A 24,534-nucleotide genomic window follows, 5' to 3' on the forward strand; every position below is an offset into this window, starting at 1 on the left:
ATCCAGTCTCCTCTTACAATGCAGGTGGAGGGCTGCATGTCTTAGGAAGCAATCCAAAATAACTGGAGAGCTGTCTAAATCTAGCTAACAGAGAGGTCAGAATTATCTCTGAGAACAGTAACTGGACCAAGCGCTTGTGAGGCACAATTTCCTATGTCCTGCTGAGACAGAAAGTTTTGGGCAGGTGCAGAAGCACAAAGCTCAATGTCCAGGGAAGTGAGTCAGAACCCCTCGCAAACACTTCAAACACACATTTCTCAAATTTCAGTACATTCAGCATCAGGTGGCAGCTGACAAGGCTTTTAAAGGGATCAAAAATTTTGATTTGTATGCTTAAAAGTTTTGTCTGTCTCCCACATTATGCATTACTGCTAGCTCAGCAATCCTGAAGCACTGCCCTCTGCAAGCTAATTTCTCAGTTTACCTCAGTTATGTCTGTGTTACACTGTAATGTGCAGAGCAGGTGTGTACTAAATCCTTTATGGACCTGGCACTAAACCTTTCTGTATTCAATTCCTCTATCTGTAAAACAGGAGCAAGATTTATCTACCCTACAGGAATACTATGAGAATAAATACATATATGTTTTCTGAAGTGTTCACAGACACAGGCATTGTAGAATTAGTTGGAAAGACTGCATTGTTGTACAAGGTCTAAATGGTGGTCTTCCAATTCAGTGATTTAGAAGAATATTAAAGAACACCTCTGAGGGAAGAAAAATCAGGTATATGCAGTCTTTCTAGACGATCATTTGAATTCTAGTTTCTAGTTTAGATTTTTCAGCTGTCAAAGACATTACACATAATTACACTGCAGCTGGTGTTAGGAATTAGTAGTTTACTGTAGTTCAAAGTAAGCAACATAATAAATACAGAAACACTTTTTTTTTTTTTTTTTCCGGATAGTAGGGCACATTTACTGATGGAGCTAGGGATGGATTTTATCATGGAGTCTGATGCCTTTCCTAGAAGAGCTCTTGTCAGAGCTGAAAGTGAATGAGAAACAAGTAAGTTTCTAGTGATACTTTCTGAAATAAATAAATAAATAAATCCTTCGACATATCTGAGGTTAAAACATTTTTGAACATCCTTTTAGTTTATATTGCTCTGGAAGTGGAGTTACAATTATTTCTTATGCTGTGCTGAAATCAAGAGCGTACGTTACTGCAAAAACCTCCATCCACATAGTCTGTGGCCTGCACAAGTTACGGAGCTGAAGGATAGAGAGGGACAGAGGTGGCCTGATGCAGCACATCACAGCCCGTGGGTCACCGGCAGACCTCTGTCTGCAACTTATCTCAGGACTCCTCTGAGTCAGCACCTGAAATTTGTCATCTGGGTGGTTTATAAAACAGCAAGTGGTTTGAGGAATGAACAGAAACCCACCATTCCTTGTCTTCTCCAAAACCAGCCCTGGGAGCATGAAACGAACTAGTAGTTAATAAGCTTAAAGCAAACAAAAGCGGGTGCCTCCTCCTGCAGCATGTGTTTAAATTGTAAAGCTTTGTGCCACCTGAACCGGATGTTGAAAGCATCTACAGATTAAAAAATGAGGCAAATTTATTTACAGACAGTAATGGCATCTGATTCAGGATGTCCCAGGCTAACATTTGCTGAGATCAGGGGAGCACTGCTTTACAGTTGCCCTGTCCTGTAATTTTCCTTAGCATCAGCTTTGGACATTGCAGGAAACAAGATACTGGACTGGGTGGGCTTTCGATCTAGCTCAGTATGGCTTTGTGGTTGAGCTTGCTGGACAGTAGGATTGGTGACATCTGGGGCTGACCCATGGATTTTGGTGCCCTGATGAAGAGGCCTCGATGAGCTGGTCACTCCATTTGCCAGGCGGGCCTGCATGGAAGCTGTGCTAACAGCGGCCAGGGATAGCAGAGCTGTTCGCCGTGTTTCTCTGAGACACAGCGGCTCTGCTGGCGCCTGGCAGCTCCTGAGGACACAGGGGGACACACGGCCTTGGGGGGACACACGGCCAAATGGCGGACGGGAAGAAAAAAAGACAAACACCAAAACCACGAGAGGCCAAACGCCCTCTTTTTATTAATTCTCTGCCCAGAACGGCTCTTCTGGGGATCGCCCTACAGCCTCCTGCCGACCCTTGGTGCGACGCTCGGGCGAGCACGAATCCCCCAGCGCCGTCCCTCAGGCGGGGTCCCGCCGGCGGCCGCCCCCTCGCCCCGCCCGGCCTCGCCCCGCCGCGGGCGGCCGCCGCCATCGCCGCCAATGAGGGCCGGGGCCGTCACGGCGCCGCGTCACGGGGCGGCCGCCAAGATGGCGAAGGTCTCGGAGATGTACGACGTGACCTGGGAAGGTACCGCCGCGAACCGGGAGCCGGGGGCGGGCGGCTCGGGAGGCCGGGGCGGCTCTGGCAGGGGGCGTTGTGGCCGGAGGAGGATCTCGGCATCCCTCGGGGGGCCGGCTTGGAGCACGGCAGCACCGGGGGGGAGCCGCGGGGGGCCGGGGTGTCCCCGCGGGGCGTGCTGGCCCCGGTGGCCGGGCACGCCTGAGGGGGTCGCGGGTCCCCCCTGTGCTTGAAGGACCCCCTGCTCCCCTGGGGGGCATCGCTGCTGTTTCCCCCTCGTGCACCTGCAAGAAAATAAACAACAACTGAACCGGGTCAGCAGTTTGTGTCAGTTCGCTTTTCTTATTTTTTGAGCTCTAACCAAATTTAATTACTCGTTCAGGTTTGTGTTTAAGCTCTGCTGGCCCAGGGCGCTGCAGATCACAGCAGGATACCGGCCAGGCTGTTGGTGGTGCCACCAGAGGCACCTGGATCCAGGCCCTGCTGGCTGGTGCCACTGTCTCTTCCCACGACGTGTTCCTCACCACTCATGTTATTCAAAAATTCTATAAACACCAGCTAAACTTTATTTCCCTACCATATTTAAAGCTATGCTTCATGGCCATTATCAGTTTGGTAAGAGCAGTTCAGAAAAACTTAATTTTGTTCCTGGCGATCAAGCTACACACGGGCTTCTTTTGGTGCATTGTCCTAAGCTCCTCTACAAGGAGCTGCAGCTCTGAACCATTGCAACTGCTGCTCAGGTTGTTCTCCTTCCAAGGTTCCTGGTGGATGTGACTGCTGTTGGCCAGAAACTGATTTTTTTTCTCAATTGCTCTGCCCTTGTTTGTGCGAGGGGGAAGCCGGTGGTTCAATTTGAAAGAAAAGGCTTCTCCGTTTCTTCAATTGCCCTAAACCTGTTGCGATAAAGTATGTCAATACTTGATCAATTTTCTGTTGTACCTGTGGTCAACCCTTTTTCTTTTAGTTAAAGCCTCAGAAGTGGTAAATTAGTTTAAGTCAGGGTTTAGGATGAAACGGCAAGAGTCTTTAAATCTAAGAAACCCACTATTGGCTTGAATGCCTGAAATTTATCTCATATTTTGCTAGATCTTGAAGATGAACGTCAAGTTTTTGAAAAGCCTGCTTCACAGATTTTTATAGCTCTGCTATCCATTTGATCATAATGATTTTTTTATGGCAGTAGTTATTATGGTTTACCTTAAATTGTGAGTGGCTCATCTCACAAACAGCACATGTTCAAATGCAAGTCCATATAGCACTGGAGCCCATTAGTCTCCCATCAGGAAAAAGTTAATCCTTCTATAGTTTTGTCCATAAAGGAATAACCTTTAGTTAAGTACTCCAATGAGTTGCAAATATTATATGGTAGAGAAGATAATGCATTGTTAGGGAGAAGCAGTGTGATCTTTTTTGTTTGTTTGTTTATTGTTAATCTATGAAAAACTAATTGAGCAGCTGGGGGAAAAAAGTTAATAATTCTCAGCATAGATTATTGGTTGGGTTGGTTTTGTAGAGTGGGGAAAGAGGAGGAACATGGGATGTATTTTAGCAGATGTCAGTAGCCAGCACCTTTTTCTAGAAGACTGCAAAGTAAAACAAAAGGGAATTTGAAATGTTTGGTTTTCAGGTCAAATTGCATTAATCTCAGAAAATATTTTGTCTGGTATAGAAAAGAGATGCTTAAGGATGAAAAAGAGGGCTTCCTTGCCAGCGTGCATGGTGGTTTGTTTGTAGCTAGTTTTCTCTTTGATGCTCACTTGCATTACCTTGATGTCCTTAGGCTAGTTAGCACTTTGGAAAAAGATGGCTTGCCAGTACTTTTATGTGTCTTGTGAGAAGGTAATAACAGTTGTGAAGCTCAACTGAAATAGAGACTCGTGGGGAGGCCACTGCATGGGAAGGAAAATTGTGTGGAGTATTACTAGCTTTATTGTTAGGATTTCCCAAAAGTTGCTCTGAAAACAGCTTGTGAAAATAACTTTTTCCGTTTTTCCTTTGCCTGAATATAAACTGTTTCAAGTATAAAATCAGATGTTTATATTTTTTCCTCTCATTTTTAAAGTGTCAGTGATTGGGAAGAGAAGTAGGATGTTTTGCGGACCAGTAATGTGCACTGGCTGTACACATGTTCTCTGTAATTAGCCTTGCCTTGTTTTGGCTGAGGGTATTACAGAGTCAACGTGGCTTTAATGTAAAGGTCACAGAATCACAGAATGGCCGAGGTTGGAAGGGACCTCTGAAGATCATCTGGTCCAACTCCCCTGCCAAGCAGGATCACCTAGGGCACATTGCACAGGATGGCATCCAGGCAGGCTTTGGATATCTCCAGAGGAGTCTTCCAAGTCAGACTGCAGGTCAGGTGTAGGATGCTCAAGCCTTTTGAGCATCTTGACCTTGAAGACCTGTGTTGGTACAAGGGTCTACGTCTGTTTCAGAAGCACATGTTTGAGTCACCATCCCTGGAGGTCTTTAAAAGACGTTTAGATTTAGAGCTTAGTGATATGGTTTAGCAGAGGACTTGTTAGTGTTAGGTCAGAGGCTGGACTAGGTGATCTTGGAGGTCTCTTCTGACCTAGATGATTCTGTGAAATGGTGGTGTTTTTTTCCCCTTTCTTACTTGATTTTGCATCTCTTAACAAGCGAACAAATTCTTGCAACAGGCTGCACAAAGACTCTTCTCAGAGAAGAAGGCTTTCTCTCTACTCCATGTGTATTTCAACAGATCCCCAGTACAAAGAGGTTTTTCATTCATGGGATGATCCCGGTAGTGTTGTGACCTAGTCCCTAAGTAAGAATCCGAACAAAGTGCTTGATTTTGCAACCAGGTTTATGGTTGGTATTTATCTGAAAAGTGTCCTTCATATATTATAAGTCCTTAAACAGGATGGCTTTAATTACATGTTGCTCAGAGATGAAACAGGGATTAGGGGGTTAGAGAAGAAGAATGAATGTGAGGCATGTGAATTACATTGTGTACCTTGCTTCATTTTTCACTTGTGTTCTTTGTGGCAAAGTTGGGTGTTCAACAGTGATTAAATTGTACTTTAGGTAAGTGCAATGTGGGCCTGCATCATATATATTTTACAGCTTATTTATTTGAGGCTTTTTTTTTTTTTGGTCATTGTTGCTGATTATCCCATGGAAAATGGCATTATCGTTCCTGTCTCCTTTTTATGTACAGGAATTAGAAACTCCATGGAGTGGCAGAGAGCCAAGAACTGCAGGCCTGGCAGAGCAGCCTGATGCTGTAGGTTAGCTTGTCAGTGCTAACTGGTGATGTGCAGCCTTCTGTAAGCCCTCTTAAGCCAGATACAGTTTGGTGGAGACCGTTCATAAATATTCAACATGATTTCAGTAACACAGTAAAGATGAATTTGACCCATGAGTGGAAGTTTTCAGAAAAATACACCTTTGTAAAGTTGTTTTAGAAGCTGGTTTTGTAGCACAGAAGTTCTTTCTGGAGACCCTGAGGTGCTCTCAGGGCAGCTCTTGTTGCAGTCAGTCCATCATTCTTCACCGAATACCAAAAACAAGAGGCGGGGGCGGAAAGACAGCTGGTTTATGCTTTAAACTACATTTCTTTTAATATAAATTAGAAACAAGCTAAAAGAGTATTTTGCAATCTTTTGAGTAGTTCTTCTGGTGACTGTTGCTTGAGTATGGAAGACCAGGTCTTCCATACTGAGGATTTAAAACCTTTGGTCCAACTAAACAAAGTATGAGTCCTTATAGAAGGATTACTTAGTATCTGGCCAAATTAACTGACACCTTAACAGAAACAAAAATAAAATAATGGTTACTTCGTTTGGCTTCCTGCATGCACGTTTTTAGGGAACAACAGATTTCATAGCAAGTGTGCTTCTTCCTTTGAACTTAAAATGTTTTGGTTCATATAGGCAGAGCTTGCTGACTTAGAGAGAGCCTAAACCAGGTTCATTAGTTGCTCAAGACCAACCCACATACATGACGGAGGAGTAATTGTAATTAAAGCTAGACATTTCTTAATCCCAGAGTGCTATTGTCCAACCCTGTATTACGTACCGTGTGTACATTTGCCTCCAAGACTGAAATTATTATTGCCTGACTCTTTTGATAGCTTTTGTATTAAAAAATTGACAACATTCTAAAAAGTCCTGATAAGTTTTATTATAGTTTTTAGTATTTTCTTCTACCTTTAATTTAGAATTCAATACTTCTAAAACTAATGAGCCTTTTGATGGATTCATATGAATGAGAACATCTAGTTTTACTTCATTTTTTCAGTCATCATCTGATATACTATGCTCTTTTTTTTTCCATTGTGGTAAATTCAGTAACTGGTTGAGGAATGGTAGATGTACATTCTGTTAGTACATATTTAGACACTATTCCATTTGGAACTGCACTGGAATGGAGGCATTGATAATTTCCAAGTACATGTGTAGTTAGGAATCAGATGGCTTATTTGCTTTTATGCGTGTAGCTTGTCAGGTTTTGTGACTGTTCGTGTTCTCTCACATTCTTGCTGTCTAACTTTGAATTTCCAGGGACCATCATGTGTCTAGAACAGTTTAACTTTGCTCATGCATATGAAACGTAACCCTGTGGTGGTTTTGGTCAAGTTTCAAAACACAAAAAGTAGCACAATAACAGTGTTATGAGTGATCCGAGATGACTTCAGGTAGATGGAAGAAAAGTCAGTGCTGAATTTTTGGCTGTCAGTTATGTTAACTGTGTGTTTTGAAGTGCAAGAAAAGCTGTCAGTGTTTAGATCTACCATTGTGTTTGTTTTTCCAGCTGTTGTAAAGTTAAATAAAATACTGGCAGTGGTTTTCGTGGTACCTTCCTAGGAGTAAAACCACTACTTAATAGCAAAAACTGTTTTCCTTGAGTGCCCCCAAAATGTGTTCTTGTGTATGGGACACATACGTGCATAGAAGTGTAAATACGTGCACAAAGTCATTCTTAGCAATTTTCTGATCCAAAAGATGAATAAAACCTAGGCTGGGTGGTGCTCTGTGGATGACCTTGAGTATGTCTGTGGACTCGGAGATCCAGTTCATAGTTAACGTACTCTTGGAACTGGAAGCAAACAAAAACCCTAAAGCTACAGGAAACTGCCTTTATCTTATCTAGATGAGCAATGAGAGTTTTCACCTCTGAGCACTTCCCTGGCATAGAAATACTTTGTTTCCACGTCTGTCTTGCAGCTCCCATTGGTACGAGCGTGCAGATTCTTTGGAATAGAATTTTATAACATTTTTCCTACGCTGATAAAAATGAGCAGTGATTGAGTTCTCATCGTTTTTCTCATTCTTTCTTCAAGTGAAAGTATATGGAGCAGAAGTGCAATTTTGGTTATGGTGTGTAAATGTAAGTGTAATACTACTTGGAAGAAAACTCCTGAAGCTTGTGTTTCCTAACACTGAGTAACGTCCATTAAATTGTATTATTTATTGGATAACCAGGTGTCAGTTTTGTGTGTGTGTTTGTATTTTTTTCTAGTGCATATTTTATTAACTAAATAGCCTGCAAACTTAGAAGTTGGATTGATTATTTATATTACAGCATAAGCAAGGTTTGAGGTACATTTCCAGAGGTCTAGTACATCTACCTGTTCTCTAGTAGTTTTCTTCTAATAGTGGAAGTCACTTTTTTAGACCTATTGCTCTCTAAACCATTCTTCATATGCATATTTTCAAGAAATAAATTTCAAATTCCATTACTACCTGGAAATTGCAATATTTTCTTCTGATTTCTTTTCCTCTTTACCCTCAGATATGCGTGATAAAATGAGAAAATGGAGGGAAGAAAACTACCGAAACAGTGAACAGATAGTGGATGTTGGAGAAGAGTTAATTAATGAATATGCCTCTAAGCTTGGAGATGACAGTAAGGAAACATTATTTTTTACAGCATCCATTGTTTTTGGATTTTATGCACTTGTCTGCTTTTGTTTTTCTCTTTTCAGACTCTGTATTATACCTCTGTGTTGCCTTTGTGTATCTGCTGGTGTTGGTAAAATATATATTAACTTTTTATTATATCAGGTTGCCAAAATTCCCAGATTTTATTTGTTTCCCAAATATGGGGTGCAGTGAAAACAGATGGAAAAATTACCTGCTAGAACACTTAGTTTGCTATACTATTAGTTAGTTCATTATGTGAAGTAACGTAATTCTTCTATGTAGCTGTCATTTGACTGATTTTCTGTTCTTCAACAGCACAGCAAACATCTGAAAGGATAATTTTATAACAGAGAAAGCTATTCCTTAATCAAGTCACACAAACTGCAGAAATTAATACTAAGGCCATTTTTATTATATCATTATGTTTGTGATTTTATAGTTGAAGATTAACTCTGCATTTTCACTATGCATGCAATTATTATTTTCACATTATTTTAACTGCGTTATACTAACTTCATAGACAGGAGGAGACAGAAACTTGGCATGTGATATTTCGTACTGCAAAAGAATTGTTTGGAAACATGTCACAACCGTACAATAGCACTCTGTACTATAAGCATAATGTAAAACAAAGTATAACAAAGTGTCACACAGGCAGGTTTTTATTTTAATGCTCATTCTTTTTTCTTTATTCTCCCTTCTTTATAGTTCAGATAATTTTATATAGACTTTCTTTTAATACGTTTTTATTTTAGTTCTTGAATTTTTCTTAATTGCTGTTGTATAGTGGATTTTTGCAGCCACAATAATACAATGTATTCACTAATATAAGTGATAGTATTCTAATAACTTTGTTCAGCTTTAGTAAGTTAACTTTAGTTTTGGATACCTAACTGCATGCAGTGTTCCAGAAGTCACATAGTTACTTCAGAAAAACATTTTGCTTCATTAATTTATTAAGTGAGGCGTTTTTTGGTGTTGGCTTCGTGGTTCTACAGGTAGGATTACTTTCATGTCAGTATTTTGCGCTGGTTCTGCCATGCAGAACCTCTGGGCAGTAATTCTGTTGTGAAGCTCTTTCACTTCTCAGGAACTTAGCCACGGCCAATGTTATACGCTTTAAATAAAAATATGTGGATAATCTACCCAAAGAATCAATCACGTGTTGTATATATCATGTAAAAGACTGCATAGCAGTGAAGCATGAAGTGCATTTGGAGGTTCAGTACCTGAAGACAATGTTCTGTGCTTGTCTTACACTGTAACTGTGAGGAATGCACTTGCTGGTAGGCGGCAGGATGGGCTTAATACAGTCACCTGCAGAAGAATTGTCATCATGTCCCTCTGCTATAGAAAAAAAATGAAAACTAACTTTGGTTTTACTTTCTCATTACAATGTTGTTAATAATTTATGAGAATTGTTGTTTATTGAGGGGTTATTGAGGATTTTGGTATTCCTCTCAGATCTTACCAGTGCCCTTCTGAAACACTGTCCTAAGTAACACAAGCAAAGTCACTACTTGTCATTCCTTTCTTGTCAGTGTTGAATATGACCTTTTCATGATGTACGTGTCTTGTTGTTTCATAAACCTGACATTCAGGATTCATTAGATTAACTAGCTGCAGTATTTCTAAGTTTCTTAACAAATGCATAAAAGTATCTGTAAGTTATTTACATAATTGGGTTGCTTTTTTTTAAAAAAAAGTACTGTCAGAATAGCAACTTTGTGCAGTTTAAAAAACAAAACAGCAGCAGCAACAAGACCTACAGCTCACATAGAATTCTTTATTGGATAGCTATGAAAGGTGAATGAGTTATATGTGATGGATGTCTTGTTGCTTAAAGTATTCTCAAAAAAAACCCTGGATATTACAGTGCTTAATTCCAGAATGCATACAGAAGGCAAAATAGTAGATGCGGTGGGGTAGATTTATTTCAATATCATTGTAACTTGCGTCCTCAGGCAGAAGGCATCCAATGTAATTGGAAAAGAAAAAAAAATATTTTATCATTACTGAAGAGTTTTAAAAATAAAAATAGCTAAATGAATATTGAGCCTAAAGGGCGAGGGTTTTATTATTCACTTTATAATTTTCGTGAAAAGTAGGGATTCACATGGACAATCAGTAGACCAAAGTTACAGAGCTAGATTTCAAAGTAGAAGAGTAAAACCCTTGGCTTTGTATTAATTTTTATTAAGCTTAAGTAATAAAGTTTTAATACACATTAGAAAAACACATACCTACCCCTGAAATGGTTATTTAAACTTCTTACTACAAATGTTCTTCTGTGAAATATTTGACATTGACATGTATTAGGGATAGAGTATCAAAGCAGAGGTTTGCTCTAATGAGGAGAGCTGTTCATAAGCTATAAATGTACTCTTGTATTTTGATTTTTTTTAACTTAACACAAAATTTAAATCCTGTATATATGTTATCTGTATTTTGTCTGTATGTATGTATTTTTACATTCATGAAAAAATTATATACGTTATATAGTAAAAAGAGAATATATGTCTTACAGATAGTTCCATTGAGGAAGAAAGGTTACAGGCAACTTAATGCAGTCAGTACTTGTAGCACCTGTGTTACATATTTCCTTCTGCCATAGCATGACTTTTCTATCGCTTCTGTAGCTGTATTGTTAAGTTCTATACATTCAAGAACTCAGTAGGCCTAGAACAGAACTAATATAATCTGTCATTGATTTAGAGACATTTTTCAACTCCAGAAAGAAGACAGTATTTATAGGACTTTTGGCAGTTAAGAAAAAATTGTTTTCATTCTAGACTGAAATGGCTATTCTCCAGGTCTGATCAGAGAGCATGTCCTAATGGGGATCTGTTTAAAAGATTGCAGCTATAATGTTAGGAATAGCAGAGGATTAGAGCTTTTGCCTTTCAAGATGTCAAAAGGTACTTTATGTTACTGAAAGCAATAAAACTGCTTAAATGCATTTTTAATTAATTCCAGCAGTTTCTTTAAATGTCCCTGTTTCAGTAGTGATCCACAGGAGTAGTAGGGGAAAAATAAACAGACAGAATTCGTTAACCTTATTTATACTGTAGGTGTTTCCCATAACCTTAAAAAACAAAAACTACAAAACACAACAACAATTATCTAAATTTCATATCTCTTTTGTGTCCAGTTTGGATAATATATGAACAGGTGATGATTGCTGCCCTGGACTGCAGTCGAGATGATTTGGCATTGGTAAGTTTTCCAGTTGACTTTTCTCCCAAACCTTAAGTTTTTTTCCTGGGTATTTCTTCCAGGTAGCTCTTTGGACAGTTATAGGATATTCTGAACTTCATAGCTTGGACTTGTAGAGTATCAATAAACAGACTGCTGGGAAGAAACCACCTCCACCCACCTTCTATAATGCGTGACTTTTGTTTAGACAGATCGTGTCTCTTCCAATAGCCATGAAAATATTTACAGCTACTCTGGCATGGGCTACATGTCAAGAATAATACCGAAGTTGCCATATTGTACAGAGTGTGTTTGTTTATTAAAAACCTCTCCAATTATATTGTTTCTTTAATGTGTTGAGGTAAAATGCCCTGTCACACACATCAAATTATATGTCATGCTGGCTATCCTTGCTGACAAAGTCATTGCCTTATTGGAGCAAGCCCAGCAGATGGCCACCAAGATGAATAAGGAGCTGGACTTCATAATGTATACAGGAAGGCCGAGAGATATGTGTTTAAGTCCTTAGAAGGTGAAGAGGAGATCTTACTGTGATCTTCAAATCTCTGACTGCATATATAATATGTAGTGGAAAGTTATAAAGAAAGCAGAGACAGACTTGTAGAGGTGCATCAGTGGACAACTGCGATAGACATACGCAGCAACAGAGGAAATTCCAATTTCCAGCATCAGGAAAAAAGCTTGTGACAATGAGGATGGTGAACACTTCAGGACACATGGCACAGAGAAGCAGTATTATTTCCTTCTTTGGAGATGCTCAGAAATATTGTGGTATGGCCTGAACCACCTTCTGGCTCTGTTATGAGTGGGGATTTAGCACAGGTGACCTCCAAAGGCCCTTTCTAATTCAAATTATTCAGTGGTTTTAATATAAATATTGGTAATGGGTATTTGGTTTTAGTAATTTTGTATGCAAATTTATTTGAATTATACAAGTAGCAATTCAGATAAAATGAGCTTGCTTAGAACTCTTAACTAATGAAAAATTACACCACCATCGCTACCACCACCCCAAAAAAAAAAAAACCACGACCTTAGCTGCTCCTTTAAAGGAAGGAACTGAAAAAGGCAAAAAAAAAAAAAAAATGCTTTGCAGTCAAATTTTAATAATTTTTTCATACGTCCTTCACAAATGACTGAGAAAAAATCATGGGCTTGTCTTGTGCCCTGAAAGCCAACAACATTGAGCTCATTCAAAGTAAAAAGAAAGATATTTTCAGAAGTTCAGGTCCTTCCTGGGAATTACTCTTCTAGTGCCTTATTCTCCCTCAGACAGCAAGACACCACATGAAGTCTTTGAGCTTCATGTGGTGTCATTTGGGTGAAATTTAATGGCCTGTGATATACAAGGGGTCAGACTAGAGGATGTAACTGGGAGAAGGACAATTTGAAAGTAGGCAGAACTAGACAAGTTGATCTCATTTTTCATATGTGTATGGTAAAATGGAGTACACTGGAAAACACAGCACAACTCATTGAACTTGTTGTGAACCCACTGAACTTCCCTTTCTTTTGTGTCCCAAAAGAAAACATTTGTAGTATATAACTGTCTGTTTAAACAAAAACAAACAGACTTACTGTTTAAATAAATGTGTTTCTGTGTTCTGATTTATATCTAAAACAGTTTTGGTCTTTATTTTCAGGGTCTTTTTAGGAAGACTTTCATGAAATTGTTGAGGCAGCCAGTGTTGAAAGATCGGTTTTGAAACATTATTTGTTTTTACTCACCCTGGAAGGGATTTTGAATTTCAGTTTCTATGCCCTCTAAGGTATATTGCTCAAGATCAGGGAGTGCAGCATTTTATATGCAGCTCAGAAAGGAAGTTAAAAGCTTAGAGGGAAACTGAGATACTTTTTCTTTTTTTCTTTGATAGATTTATAATAAGTAGTTAATTCAAGCAAGTCAACATCATATGCGGCTTTCTGCTGCAGCTGTTGCCCCACTGTAGACAAGCAGCTTTGGAACTTCTGTTTTTTAGAAAAAGCTTTTGACAGCTGTGATGAGTTTTGCTTAGGGGAACGGGTCTCATCTGCTCCAAATGAGGAGGCTGAGATGGATTTCACAAAGTTATTTATCTGGCCTTTTTTTTTTTTCTTCTTTTTATGACTTGTCCTCTTTGTCATGCACATGATGACAATGTATAATGCATGCAGCTACTGCAATTACCTGGTTCTTTTTTAAGCATGTGTTTTAGGGAAATTACTTACTGCTGGCAGACACCTGCACTAGCAGTGTTTTACATGCTGAAGTTCAGGTTTATATTTCTTTACTTTTGTCAGACTTTTAAAGTTAAAAACCTATGTGACTGAAAAAAATCAGGGAGAAAATTAACTGCTAGTTAAAGTTTCACATATAAATTAGATTTGCCATTGTAACTGCTGGGTTTCTGAGAGAAACTGAAAAGTAGTCAGTTAACATAGTGCAGAACCAGTCCTCTCTGTAAGAATTGATAATCTCTTATTAAAAAATGCAGTATTTCAAAAATAGATATTATCATAAATGATTATGGTTTAAATGATTACAGGTTAAATTTCAAAAGACGACATTCAGCGCTTCTGAGTTCAGAACAACCTGAAGGTAGACCTAATGTAATTTATTCAGATAGAGGGCTTTTTTTTTGCTTTCAAAAGTATTGCAGCAAGTTTTTTTGAGATTGTCTCACAGCTTTTCATGTCTCATTATTGCTTCTGATGCCTTTCTTAATCTACACGAGTTTATTTTGGCCTTGTAACTTCTGTATTTAGTTGGATAGTGATGCTGTAGTCAGTTCTAATATGAACAGTTCTAGTTTCACAGTGCTCCTGCTACTTCATCAGCTTTTCTTATGCTGTTGATGTCTTTCCGTCTAGGTGCAAGTCTATCTGCCGATTGTGGGGCACAATCTGCTAATTTTTACCAATTTGCTTGACTGTCCATATTTTTTCCTTTAACCAGTGGATGTGATGATGGAACAGATTATGTGGATAGGCCCTAGCCAGAACCTTAGATCTCAGGAACAGGTTTATAAGCTCAGTTGCATAAATTAAATGCTATTGAAAAGAAGGGTTGTGTGTGAAGCTTTTTATGTAATTCAAACCACTGGTCTTTTGAAGTGCTTGGGGTCTATTGTCTTTTACCAAAGAGTAATGAGTCACCTACAAACTTTGCACTGCTATCTAGCCACGTTTGTAATATGGTTAGAGTCAGTTTGCTCTGGGGAAGTTGTGACTCAGTCCCTCTACCAAACATCTTATTTTTTTTTATCCAGGCCAGGTGTCTCATTGATTTCAGGAGGTAGAAGTTATGCCTCCTCTGCCAGTGGGCTCAGTTCAAGCCAGTGACAAACATTTTCTTTGGATTTCAAAGTTTTATTTAAAAAATAAACACAGAGCATAGTATTAGCATAGTTTATTCTGAGTTACCCTTTTATTAAAGAATTATCGCATGAGCTCTTACCATTTTTTTTCTTTTTTCTTTTTTTTTTTTTCAATTTCTTGTGTTAATATGAGGCAACTAAGTAGACTGCAGTGTTTAATAGTATATGAACAGTTTTAGTAGAAGAGTTTAATTATTTCCAGGAAGCCTTGATGACTTAACAAACTGTATGGAAAATATTTCTTAGAATTAGTCTTCTTACAGACAAAGTTTCAGTTACTGAACTTCTCTTTATCAATTATTTTTATTATTTCAAAAATTGATATTTGCTTTTAATCATTGCAGGCTGTTGAATTCATCAGTCAAGGACTTATTTCCTTTCCTGCTTCGGTGTAGATAACTATGTTCACAATAGTATTTTTGATTTTATTTGTACAGTTTTGTCTTCAGGAACTAAGGAGGCAGTTTCCTGGGAGCCACAGAGTTAAGCGATTAACTGGAATGAGATTTGAAGCTATGGAAAGGTAAAACCTGGATTAAAAAAAATGTAATTTCTGTATGGAAAGGTGCATGCTATTTCTTAAAAAGGAATTCAGGCATAATAAGCACATGGCAAAGCAATACTGTCCATTTTCTTTAAAGAAAATAATGGTGTGCACGATCATATTATGTTCAGACATTTTTATTGCATTTTTGCTTGTACTATACAATGTTACATTTTTGCAATCTTTCATCAGATTTCATAGATTAAAAAGATCTATTACTTGACAGTTTAAGCTATTATACACTAAAATACTAGGCATTTTTTTGGCAAGGCCTGTGAGGTGTGCATTTCATCTTACAGGTTTGGAGCAGCGTGTGAAAATGAGTGACAGCTCTTTTATTTTTATTTATTTATTTATTTGCTTCATTGTACTACCAATTACTGCAAAATAGAGGTTTTGTTGTTTGTTTATTTTCTGAGTGTGAATAAATCCAGTGGAATTTAATAAGAATTAAATCTATAGACTTCTTCATAGAAACAATTCAAAAAAAACACCTCCACCAAACCTGGAATAGAATGGCAGAAACTTAAAGTTAGAGTGACCTTTTTGAAATATCCTATAGAATGGTTATAACATACAAAATTTAATAGGAATTTCTATGAACAGCTGAGAACTTAGTTTTCCGAGAGGAATGACGTCCAGGCTTGAGGTTGACCACTTTTGTCTGCCTTCCTCCTTTGATTATTTCCTTAATACCAACATGTTGTTCTCAGGACCTTGTTTTGGGTTTTGCAGAGTGTGGCCAAAAGTATGAGCAAGAGTCTTAGCTTCCTGTGCCTTTGAACTCCAGCAAATCTATTCCATGCCACATTCTGCATACAGAATTAATGAGATTTTGAGCTTTTGGCCCATCTTGGTATGAGGGAATTGGAATTTAAAAGTAAACTCCTAAATGCTTTATTATAATTTATTTATTTAGCAGATGTTTCTTGCAAAATGAACTTTGAAAATGTAGTTTGATATGAGCCACTAGTGAAGGTCCATTGCTTGGAACAAAAAGAGAGGATAACTGGGCTCCACTGCCATAGGAGCAGTGTTGGTGCAACTAAATGTTCCACATTTCATACTCTCTACACATCTTCCTGAAGAATGTCCATTAAAACTTAGCTTTCTTTCTGCCTACAAGGGGGATGGCTGGACCAGATGATCTTGGAGGTCTTTTCCATTAATGGAAATGGTCTTTTCCAGGTCTTTTCCTTAATGATTCTGTTTCTATGAATACAGTGAGAGATTGGCAGCACAGTTTCCCCCATTCCCAAAACCTCTCCAAAAGTGCAAAAGATAATAATTATGTTCAGGCTTAGGTGACTATGTTGAAGACATTACTGAGTGAGAGTAGGTCTTTGTAAGAGATGATAGCTGCAAAACACCGTGTGTTGTTTCAGCTGTGAAGTGGGGGTTGAGCTGCAATTTTCCAAAAGTGCATGTGAAAATTCTTGACAGAATGTTGCTGTCAGTTTAGGTCCTCGAGACTGGACTATCAGGGCAGCAGAGGTATTAACGAAAGTCGAGGTTTCATCTCCACGGGTTTTCTCTAGAACTCGGAGGAGAAAGAAGGGCTTTAGCTCTAGGTTGTCTCGTACGGGAACCCATTTGTAGGTATTCTGACCTGTGCCCTGGAGAGGCCTGCCTGTCCCCAGGGACTGCAACGGAAGCCTAGGGAGTCCTAGGCAGCAGTGATCGTGCACTCCTCATTAAATTCTGAGTGACTCCAGGAGTTGTTAAGATCCTTCCTTCCTCAGCAGAAAGAAGAGATAGGAAGGAACAATCTTGTAGACGTTGATCGAGAGAGTACCATTCTGGAACTTGACTGGAATTGACTGGGTTAAGCTGGGATTATGGCCGTTTTGTTCAGCCTTGTAAACTACATTGGATGCAATAGCAGCTAATGGGAAACAAGAATATAACATTTTACAGGATTTGCCTCTAAGTTGTTCTACACCTTATGGTAACTGGACTGGAGAAGTATTGTTGTGCAGTGCCCAGTACTGTACTCATAGCTGGCTGTGCAAACTGCGGCAGTGCTCAGGAAATGGTGTGAGTACGAGTACGTAAATGAGTGCACGAGGTGAGGAGGGGATGTGTAGCAAAATCAGCAGTACCTCTGAAAAACTGCTTGTCAAACTACTTGTCTACATGAAGGGATGAAGTATGCCCTAGTTACGTGGTGATAGAGCAATAGCTGTATAGTCAAATGTGTTTTGAATTGAATTGTTTCATTTGTCCAGATTGAGTTCTGTACAGGGCTAGCTAAACAAGCAAATTAAAGCTTAGATTTTTAAAATCATGACAGAAAAGACTTGTATGAAGTTTTAAATTATAATAATGAGGTGACAAATCATTATTTTGGATGGCCTTTGAAGTTTTGGGGTTTCTGCTTCTTGGGAAAGGAGAAGGAGAGAGTTGGGATGTGGTGTTTGGACCTGTTGGGTACAGAAGAAGAGAACAGATGAGAGAGTAAGACAACTTTGGTGTAGAACCTGTAAGCTGTTGCTGAAACAGTATTCCATGAATGAATTGCCATTTATTTTGTTTTTAACTTGATGACATAAAATATTGCAGTTCATATTCAGCACTCACTCAAGAGAAATTCTGCATGATTATAATTTGCATAAATATAGGATAGTCAGAAAGTCAAAGAGTTCTGTCTTAACAGAAATAAATGTGAATGGTTTCTTTGAACAGGTATGATGATGCCATACAGTTATATGATCGAATTTTACAAGAAGATTCAACTAATACAGTAAGTTCAAGAGATTTTTCTGAACTGCAGTGGTTTGTTTGATAACATTTTGATGATGGTCTCACTGTGGAGATGAGTTTGCATGTATTACTGTATTTGTTTCCTTTAGTTTCCTAGTGTAATAACCTTGTATGTTATGTTTGTTAGAACAAATGAGATTCTCTTCAAGAAGAGAAGGTATGATTTAATCTTTTCTTTAACACTGAATTTAGAAGACACAAGGTTATAACTGTTAACCTTTCCAGCAAGCTTAATAGGACTTATATTGGGCCTTTCAGCTTTTCCATTTTCCCTGAATATTTAGTATTTAAAGGACCAATATAGTCCACCATGTGTCCTCTGTCTTCCTAAAGCTTAATCTTACTTGAAGATTAAGTACGAATGCACTCAGGTAGTGCTTGAATACTAGAGTTGTTTTGATTTATTACCTGGAACGCTTCATTAGCTTTTGAAACAAAACGCCATAAAGCTGGCCAGCTGTATAAAGCAAAATCTGAGGCAGACTACGCTTTTTTTAAGGATTTTTTGAGTACTGGTTGTGTAAGCCACCTTGAGTTATTACATGCAAAAATAAAAGTCCAACTTGTAGCTGTGTATTTAAACAACTTATTTTTTGTCTGTTTTTGGTTTTCCCAGCAAGGATAAAATCAGAAATATGAAGAAAATATAGAGTTCCATAATTTTTGTATCATACGGTGCAATGTCAGTTAACAATTATTACTATTCATTGTCCATTTGAGGCATATGTTTGTCTGTGTTACTTGGTCTTGAGGAACTGGACCTGTGACTTCTATGTAAATATAATAATTTAGCTATTGTCGATGCTTTGGCAGTCTCGTGTAAACCTTCACTGGTGCTTTTTGAACCTCAGCATTTCTGCACTTGGTTTATTTGATGAGGTCTGTTATTAAGGAATAGAAACATGTAACTGGGGTAGCTAAGGTATGCCAGAACTGGATATAAAGCGTCAGAACTTATATGAAGTAAACCATTTAAAGTAAATAAATAAATATATTTTAAAACACATCTTGAAATGTTAATACCAAGTTGAACACTCAGACAGCAGTCGTAGATTAAAGTCTTTGTCTTTGAGCAGTGATTTAGCCATTTTTGGTGTGCAGATAAAATGAACTATTGCAGCTCTTCACTCTTATTTTTTCTTTCCCTAAAGCAGTTTTTCTTGAACTTTGCTTTGGAAGACAAATACAGGTGATCTGCAGTTGTTCTTTGAAAGTCTGTAGTGTTTTTGAGTAGAAGTTTGAGCACAAGCTGTGTAGTTGACTGCTGTTAATTTTGACGTGTTTTAGAAGTGTATGACCAAAGGCTTTCAGAGACGCTAAGTCTTCAAAGTTTTGTTAAAATAAGATGGAAACCATCTACACAAGAATAGATCACTTAGGTGCACATTTTATGACCTTCTGCTGAAGCCACTGGAAAATGGAGCACCATATTACAATGACATCCATAGACCACAGAACTTTGAAGGGTGCATTTTTGGCACTTTTACTTTTCACCTGACTCAACATGGCTAATGTTATCTGAGTAAGTGGCTTGTAGGATATTTTTATAAAACAAAATAATATATTTAAATAAGTAACATGCCTGATTTGGATTTCCTCCATAAGAAAATCATAAAGACCCATAAAACAGTTCCATCATTTATTAGATTTCTGAAAATCTTAGACCAGAAGCAAAGAGTGTTGAAGTCAGTGCAAAAGTTCCTTGCTGTATAACTGTAGGATATGTTGGCTCAGTCTTGCATGTCAAAAGTGAAAATTAAGTAGAAAGTTTTGATAAATTGACATGAGTAGATTTCTTTGTGTCTTTTACCTGTTAATTATTTCCATGCACACATATGGCTGCTGTAGGAAAATAAGTATTTCAAGATTTTAAAAAAGAAGCTGTTGCTCAGTTTGTCTTGGCAGTCACCTTACTGTATAGCAATTTCTTCTGGTGTGCTGACACATGGAGTTGCTTATATATATTAAACATTTTGGCAAGTGCTGTGAGTGAAACATAGACATTTGTTCACACGAATCGTGTAAAAATCATACTTTGCATCAACTGACAATTTCAACTACAGAGTAGAATGGTAAAAGCTTTTTCAGAAAATCTTTTATTTTAAACGCTTAGCAGGCTTTTCTGTTACGTTAAGTGAACCTTGAACTCCAATTACATAATGGATGCTTACACTTTCAGATCACGTTTTGTTGTATGAAACTCTGAAATTAAGAGTAATTATTCTATTTTGTTTCTCAGGATAGAATTGTAAGTAGCCTTTGTTTTTAAAAGATGGTCATCTCTCTGTGTTTTACCTCACTCAAGGCTTACTTGCTGAAAAAGATGACTCATTTGACAATAGAGCAATGTTAATGCTGTCATTTCAGAGATCACATTTCATTCATCAAAACTTGTAGGCATTGAGTAACAGTCTGTCCCTTCTAAAGAGATTAACATTCGTGAATGAAACGTGACTTTGTGAAAACCACAAGTTGCGTGCATTTTAATACAGTAGGAATGGCAACCTTTTCCTTTCCTGTCCATTTGCGTTGAAATGCAAGCATATTCAAGCTGTAGCTGTTTTTAAGGCTGCATAACATTTTCCATTTTAGGCCCTTTTTTATTAATTAAAATTTAATTTAGTATCCAATTGAAAATCTTTATACTGATGCCAAACAGTGACTGAGTTGTTTGTAGACAAACATACTTAGCCTGTTTCTCAGAACAAAATAAGGGGAGCATTGTTTTTTAGCAGAAAGGAAGGACTTCTGTTTGTTTGTTTTTGCTGATAATTTATTTCATTGAGAAGACCTCTTCCTGCTTTGGAGTAAAACGTTGGATACCAACAGGAAAAGAGCACTTGGTAGAATGCGACTTGTATTATACTATGAAAAAACACCCAAATTGGCTTAGTTACAGGCATTTGAAAGTCTTCATTTCATGTACTCAGTAGAGACTGATGGAATTTTTATTAAATACATCTTCTAAAAATCCCAATTGTATTGAGCATGATCTATCCCAGGCTACGGAAACTAAGCAGGACTTCTAGAAGTTGTTCCTCATGGCTGTAGCACTGTGGGAAAGGGGCAGAAAGTAGGGAGAAGGAGGGAGGCTCCTTTCTTTCCCGAGTTGGACCCCAGCAGTGAGTAGGAGAAGGAAAAAACATTCAGAAGGAACTGAATAAAAAGTGAGGAAAGCAGAATTGTGAGGGCTAAAGAGAGAGGGACAGGTTAGGTGGTTAGTTAAGAAGAGAGGTCAGGTCAGATGTAGGGGAACAGATGGCTTGAAGGGTGGGTAGGAGATAAGAACAGATTTGTATTGTCATTTGTGTCTTGGACTACGTCTTCCCCCTTTTTTTTTTTTTTTAATAAAAATCACATTTTGCCTTGAGGCAGCATATTTTCTGCTGTCAATAAACAGCTTTGAGACCTACTTGTGCAAGTTGTCTTTATTCCCTATAGTACCTGGTGTATATTAGTTCTGTCAGTAACTGTTTTAGCTCTAATCATGAAGCCATATACCATTTGAACGTTGCAAGTAACAAAACTTGCAGTTCTGCAGGATGGAATATCTATTATTTCACTAAAGAGAACACAGGTATAGTATACGTCATACCTCCTGAAGATAATCTGCACACCCTTGAAATGACCAGTAGTCTTTTGAAGTGTGTAGTGAAGTTGAGCTGTATTGGTTAAGAAAATAAAGGCTAAAATTTGATATGATTTCATAATACGAAATTTAAAGCCAGATTCAATCTCTAGGTGTTTTTAATTTGTAACTTCATTTTCACAATGTTCTCAATATCTTTATTAGTGTTATGGATACTACAGTAGCATTTGTGTTCTGGATAAATTGCTTTTGTAAAATTTGATAGGAAATTTGCTTGGAATTGATATATTCATATTTTCTAACTGATGCTTAAGTCGTAATTTCTTGGGATGAGGCTCTTACAGAAGAAGTAGTGTCTTGAGCATTTTTTTTCCTCTCATTTGTCCTACAGCATCCATGTGAGATGAAACAGTACTGTCATTTTACATGTGGAGAGCAGATGAAAGCACAGCTCTGCAAAATTTTTTAGGGCTCAGTTTCAAAGTAGACAGCTCTCCGATTTTGCCATTAATTTCAATTCTGTAATGGATATTAAATGAGTAATTTTAAAACTATGTGTATATGTCTGTATCAGATTAAGTTGAATGCCTTTTTGCATTACTTTACCCTGGCAAAGATTTCTCCTTTTGGGGAGCAATTTAAATGAAGACCCATCTATTTGTAACTAAATAGCTAAATATTCTTGTGAACTGGGCTCTTCTCGATATGGCCTGTCCAGGAGTTCAAAGAAGGCTGATAAGAAACGAAATCGAGTTCATATGTCCAAGAATTGGGCTGGTGTCTAAACTGCTCCACTGTCATCCTCGTACAGCTGCAGTTTGTCCCGATTCTTCAACTCAACCATCAAGAAGATTGCAGAGCACTTAGTCAGCAAAAGGGGAAAGTGAGATAAGACACAGTTCTGTCTTCTAATCCACGGAAAATCTGAAGTCTTTATTGGTGTAATTCTTCTGCTGTTTCTCTAGAGACACTTTTTCAGCTAAGCTTTTAATACAATGAGACACTGTATATGCTTGCTTAGCTTAGGGCATGTGAATAATCTCATTAACTTCATGGGTCTAGTAATTGTGTTTCACTGAACGAAGAATTAAAAATGGAATTTTCAGAACATGATAGTGAACTACTTTAAGAACCCAGAAACACCGTGGCTTCACCCAGAACAGCTCTGTTTTTAGGAATGAACACAAGTGAGTGCATAGAGTCATATGAATTAACACTTCTCTATACTATTTTGAGATTATTTTTCCAGTCAAGCCATCTAGAGATGGGAATCCAGACACTAGAAACAAAAGAGTCAAGTTTTAGGAACGTATATCGTGTAAATAAACAGGAATTATATATCATTAAATCTGAGCTTGTTCTTTCTACCATTTTCTACCCTTGCATGTTACTACTACCTAGTACCTTGACTTGATAGGGCAAGGGGGAATCGTTTCAAAAGAGGGGAGATTAGATTAGATGTTAGGAGGGAATTCTTCACTCAGAGGGTGGTGAGGCCCTGGCACAGGCTGCCCAGAGAAGCTGTGGATGCCCCATCCCTGGAGGTGCTCAAGGCCAGGCTGGATGGGGCCTTGGGCAACCTGGTCCGGTGGGAGGTGTCCCTGCCCATGGCAAGGGGTTGGAACTGGGTGGTATTTAAGGTCCCTTCCAACCCAAGCTGTTCAATGATTCTGTAATGTAGGTAACTTACTTGTTTTCCAGTTCCTTTATCAAACAAGATGAGGATAACGAGCACTGTTTGGTCACTGTCTATCTATTTATCATCTGAATAGTGATAATTCTTTTCAACTCCAGCAGTAGCCATACATTCATTTTGAACAGACAGAGACCTCTCTGAAGCTCTTGCAGATTTGTACATTGATCTACTAGAGTCTTTTAAGTTTCAAAAAAGTAAAGTTGCTTACCAAATGAAATCCCTACTAATAAAAGAAATTTGTGAAGCGATGTGAATGTTTCATTAAATACGTTGCTAGCCCTTCCAGGAAAGATTCCACTAGTCCTACGCTTAGGTTTGTATGGTGGTAGGTTTAAGGGGGATTGACAAAGAAAGTTTGGCACTGTGCCTGACACAGGATGGAGTTAGTGAGAGGTATGAAGAGCTGCAGCTGCTTCTTCGGATAGTCCCCAAGGAGATCTGGTGATTAAGCTGGGGTGCACTATATGGATCCTGAAGAAATGTGTTCATCTGCTGACACTTCTGACACACATCATCGACCTTTGTGAGACTTACTTTGCTTCTTGATGAATCATATCAACGAAGTGAGATAGCAGCAGGGTATCTTCTAGCATTTTTCCTATGTTTTACTTTTGTGGTTGTAGCATTTTTTTTAATGTTGGTGGGGATTTTGTCCCTTGAAATTAAGTATCTGAAAACAGAAGAAGGACTATACTGAAATTGTGCCAAATGTGCATTTAGCTTGTCCTGTTCTGACAGTGACCAATAGCAGATACTGGAAGAAGTGTATAAGAACAGGGCAGTCATGCAGTGTACTCTAGTCTGCCCTGCCAGTTTCTATTAATCTTCATGTTATGGTTTTCCTGTGCCAGAATTGGTAACGGTATATTTTATAGCTCTTCATTGCATTGATTTTTTTTGAGATGCTTTTTGAACTTGTATAAATTCGTAATAATTATGGTGTCTACAATATCACTCAATGATGAAGCCTCATCATTTAGTCATGGATTGGGCACATCTTCAATTTTTTTTTTTTAACCTTCAACCTAACAATTTCATTTAATACCCCTAATTTTTCCGTTATGGTAAACAGTTGTTTAGTTGTTTTCTGTTCACTTCATTCGTTCTTTATGATTTTATGGATCTTTTGCATTTTTCTTCCCTCTAAGCTGAGGGAAGAGAAA

At 38.2% G+C, this 24,534-nt stretch overlaps 1 protein-coding gene across 1 annotated transcript in view; it reads left to right on the forward strand.

The window, feature by feature from the left end:
- The first annotated feature begins 2,176 nt into the window (after positions 1-2,176).
- The window catches only part of EMC2 (ER membrane protein complex subunit 2), a 41,247-nt gene continuing 18,889 nt past the window's right edge, over positions 2,177-24,534 (forward strand). Inside the window, exons 1-5 of the mRNA XM_048068747.2 lie at positions 2,177-2,325; positions 8,077-8,190; positions 11,359-11,423; positions 15,217-15,302; positions 18,009-18,066. Of these exons, the coding sequence (XP_047924704.1) occupies positions 2,238-2,325; positions 8,077-8,190; positions 11,359-11,423; positions 15,217-15,302; positions 18,009-18,066 (411 nt within the window). The 5' untranslated portion in view covers positions 2,177-2,237. The remainder of the gene's footprint in view (positions 2,326-8,076; positions 8,191-11,358; positions 11,424-15,216; positions 15,303-18,008; positions 18,067-24,534) is intronic.

This window comes from Anser cygnoides, chromosome 2 (genome assembly GCF_040182565.1).
Source record: "Anser cygnoides isolate HZ-2024a breed goose chromosome 2, Taihu_goose_T2T_genome, whole genome shotgun sequence".
In the NCBI taxonomy this organism is placed as follows: Eukaryota; Metazoa; Chordata; class Aves; order Anseriformes; family Anatidae; genus Anser; species Anser cygnoides.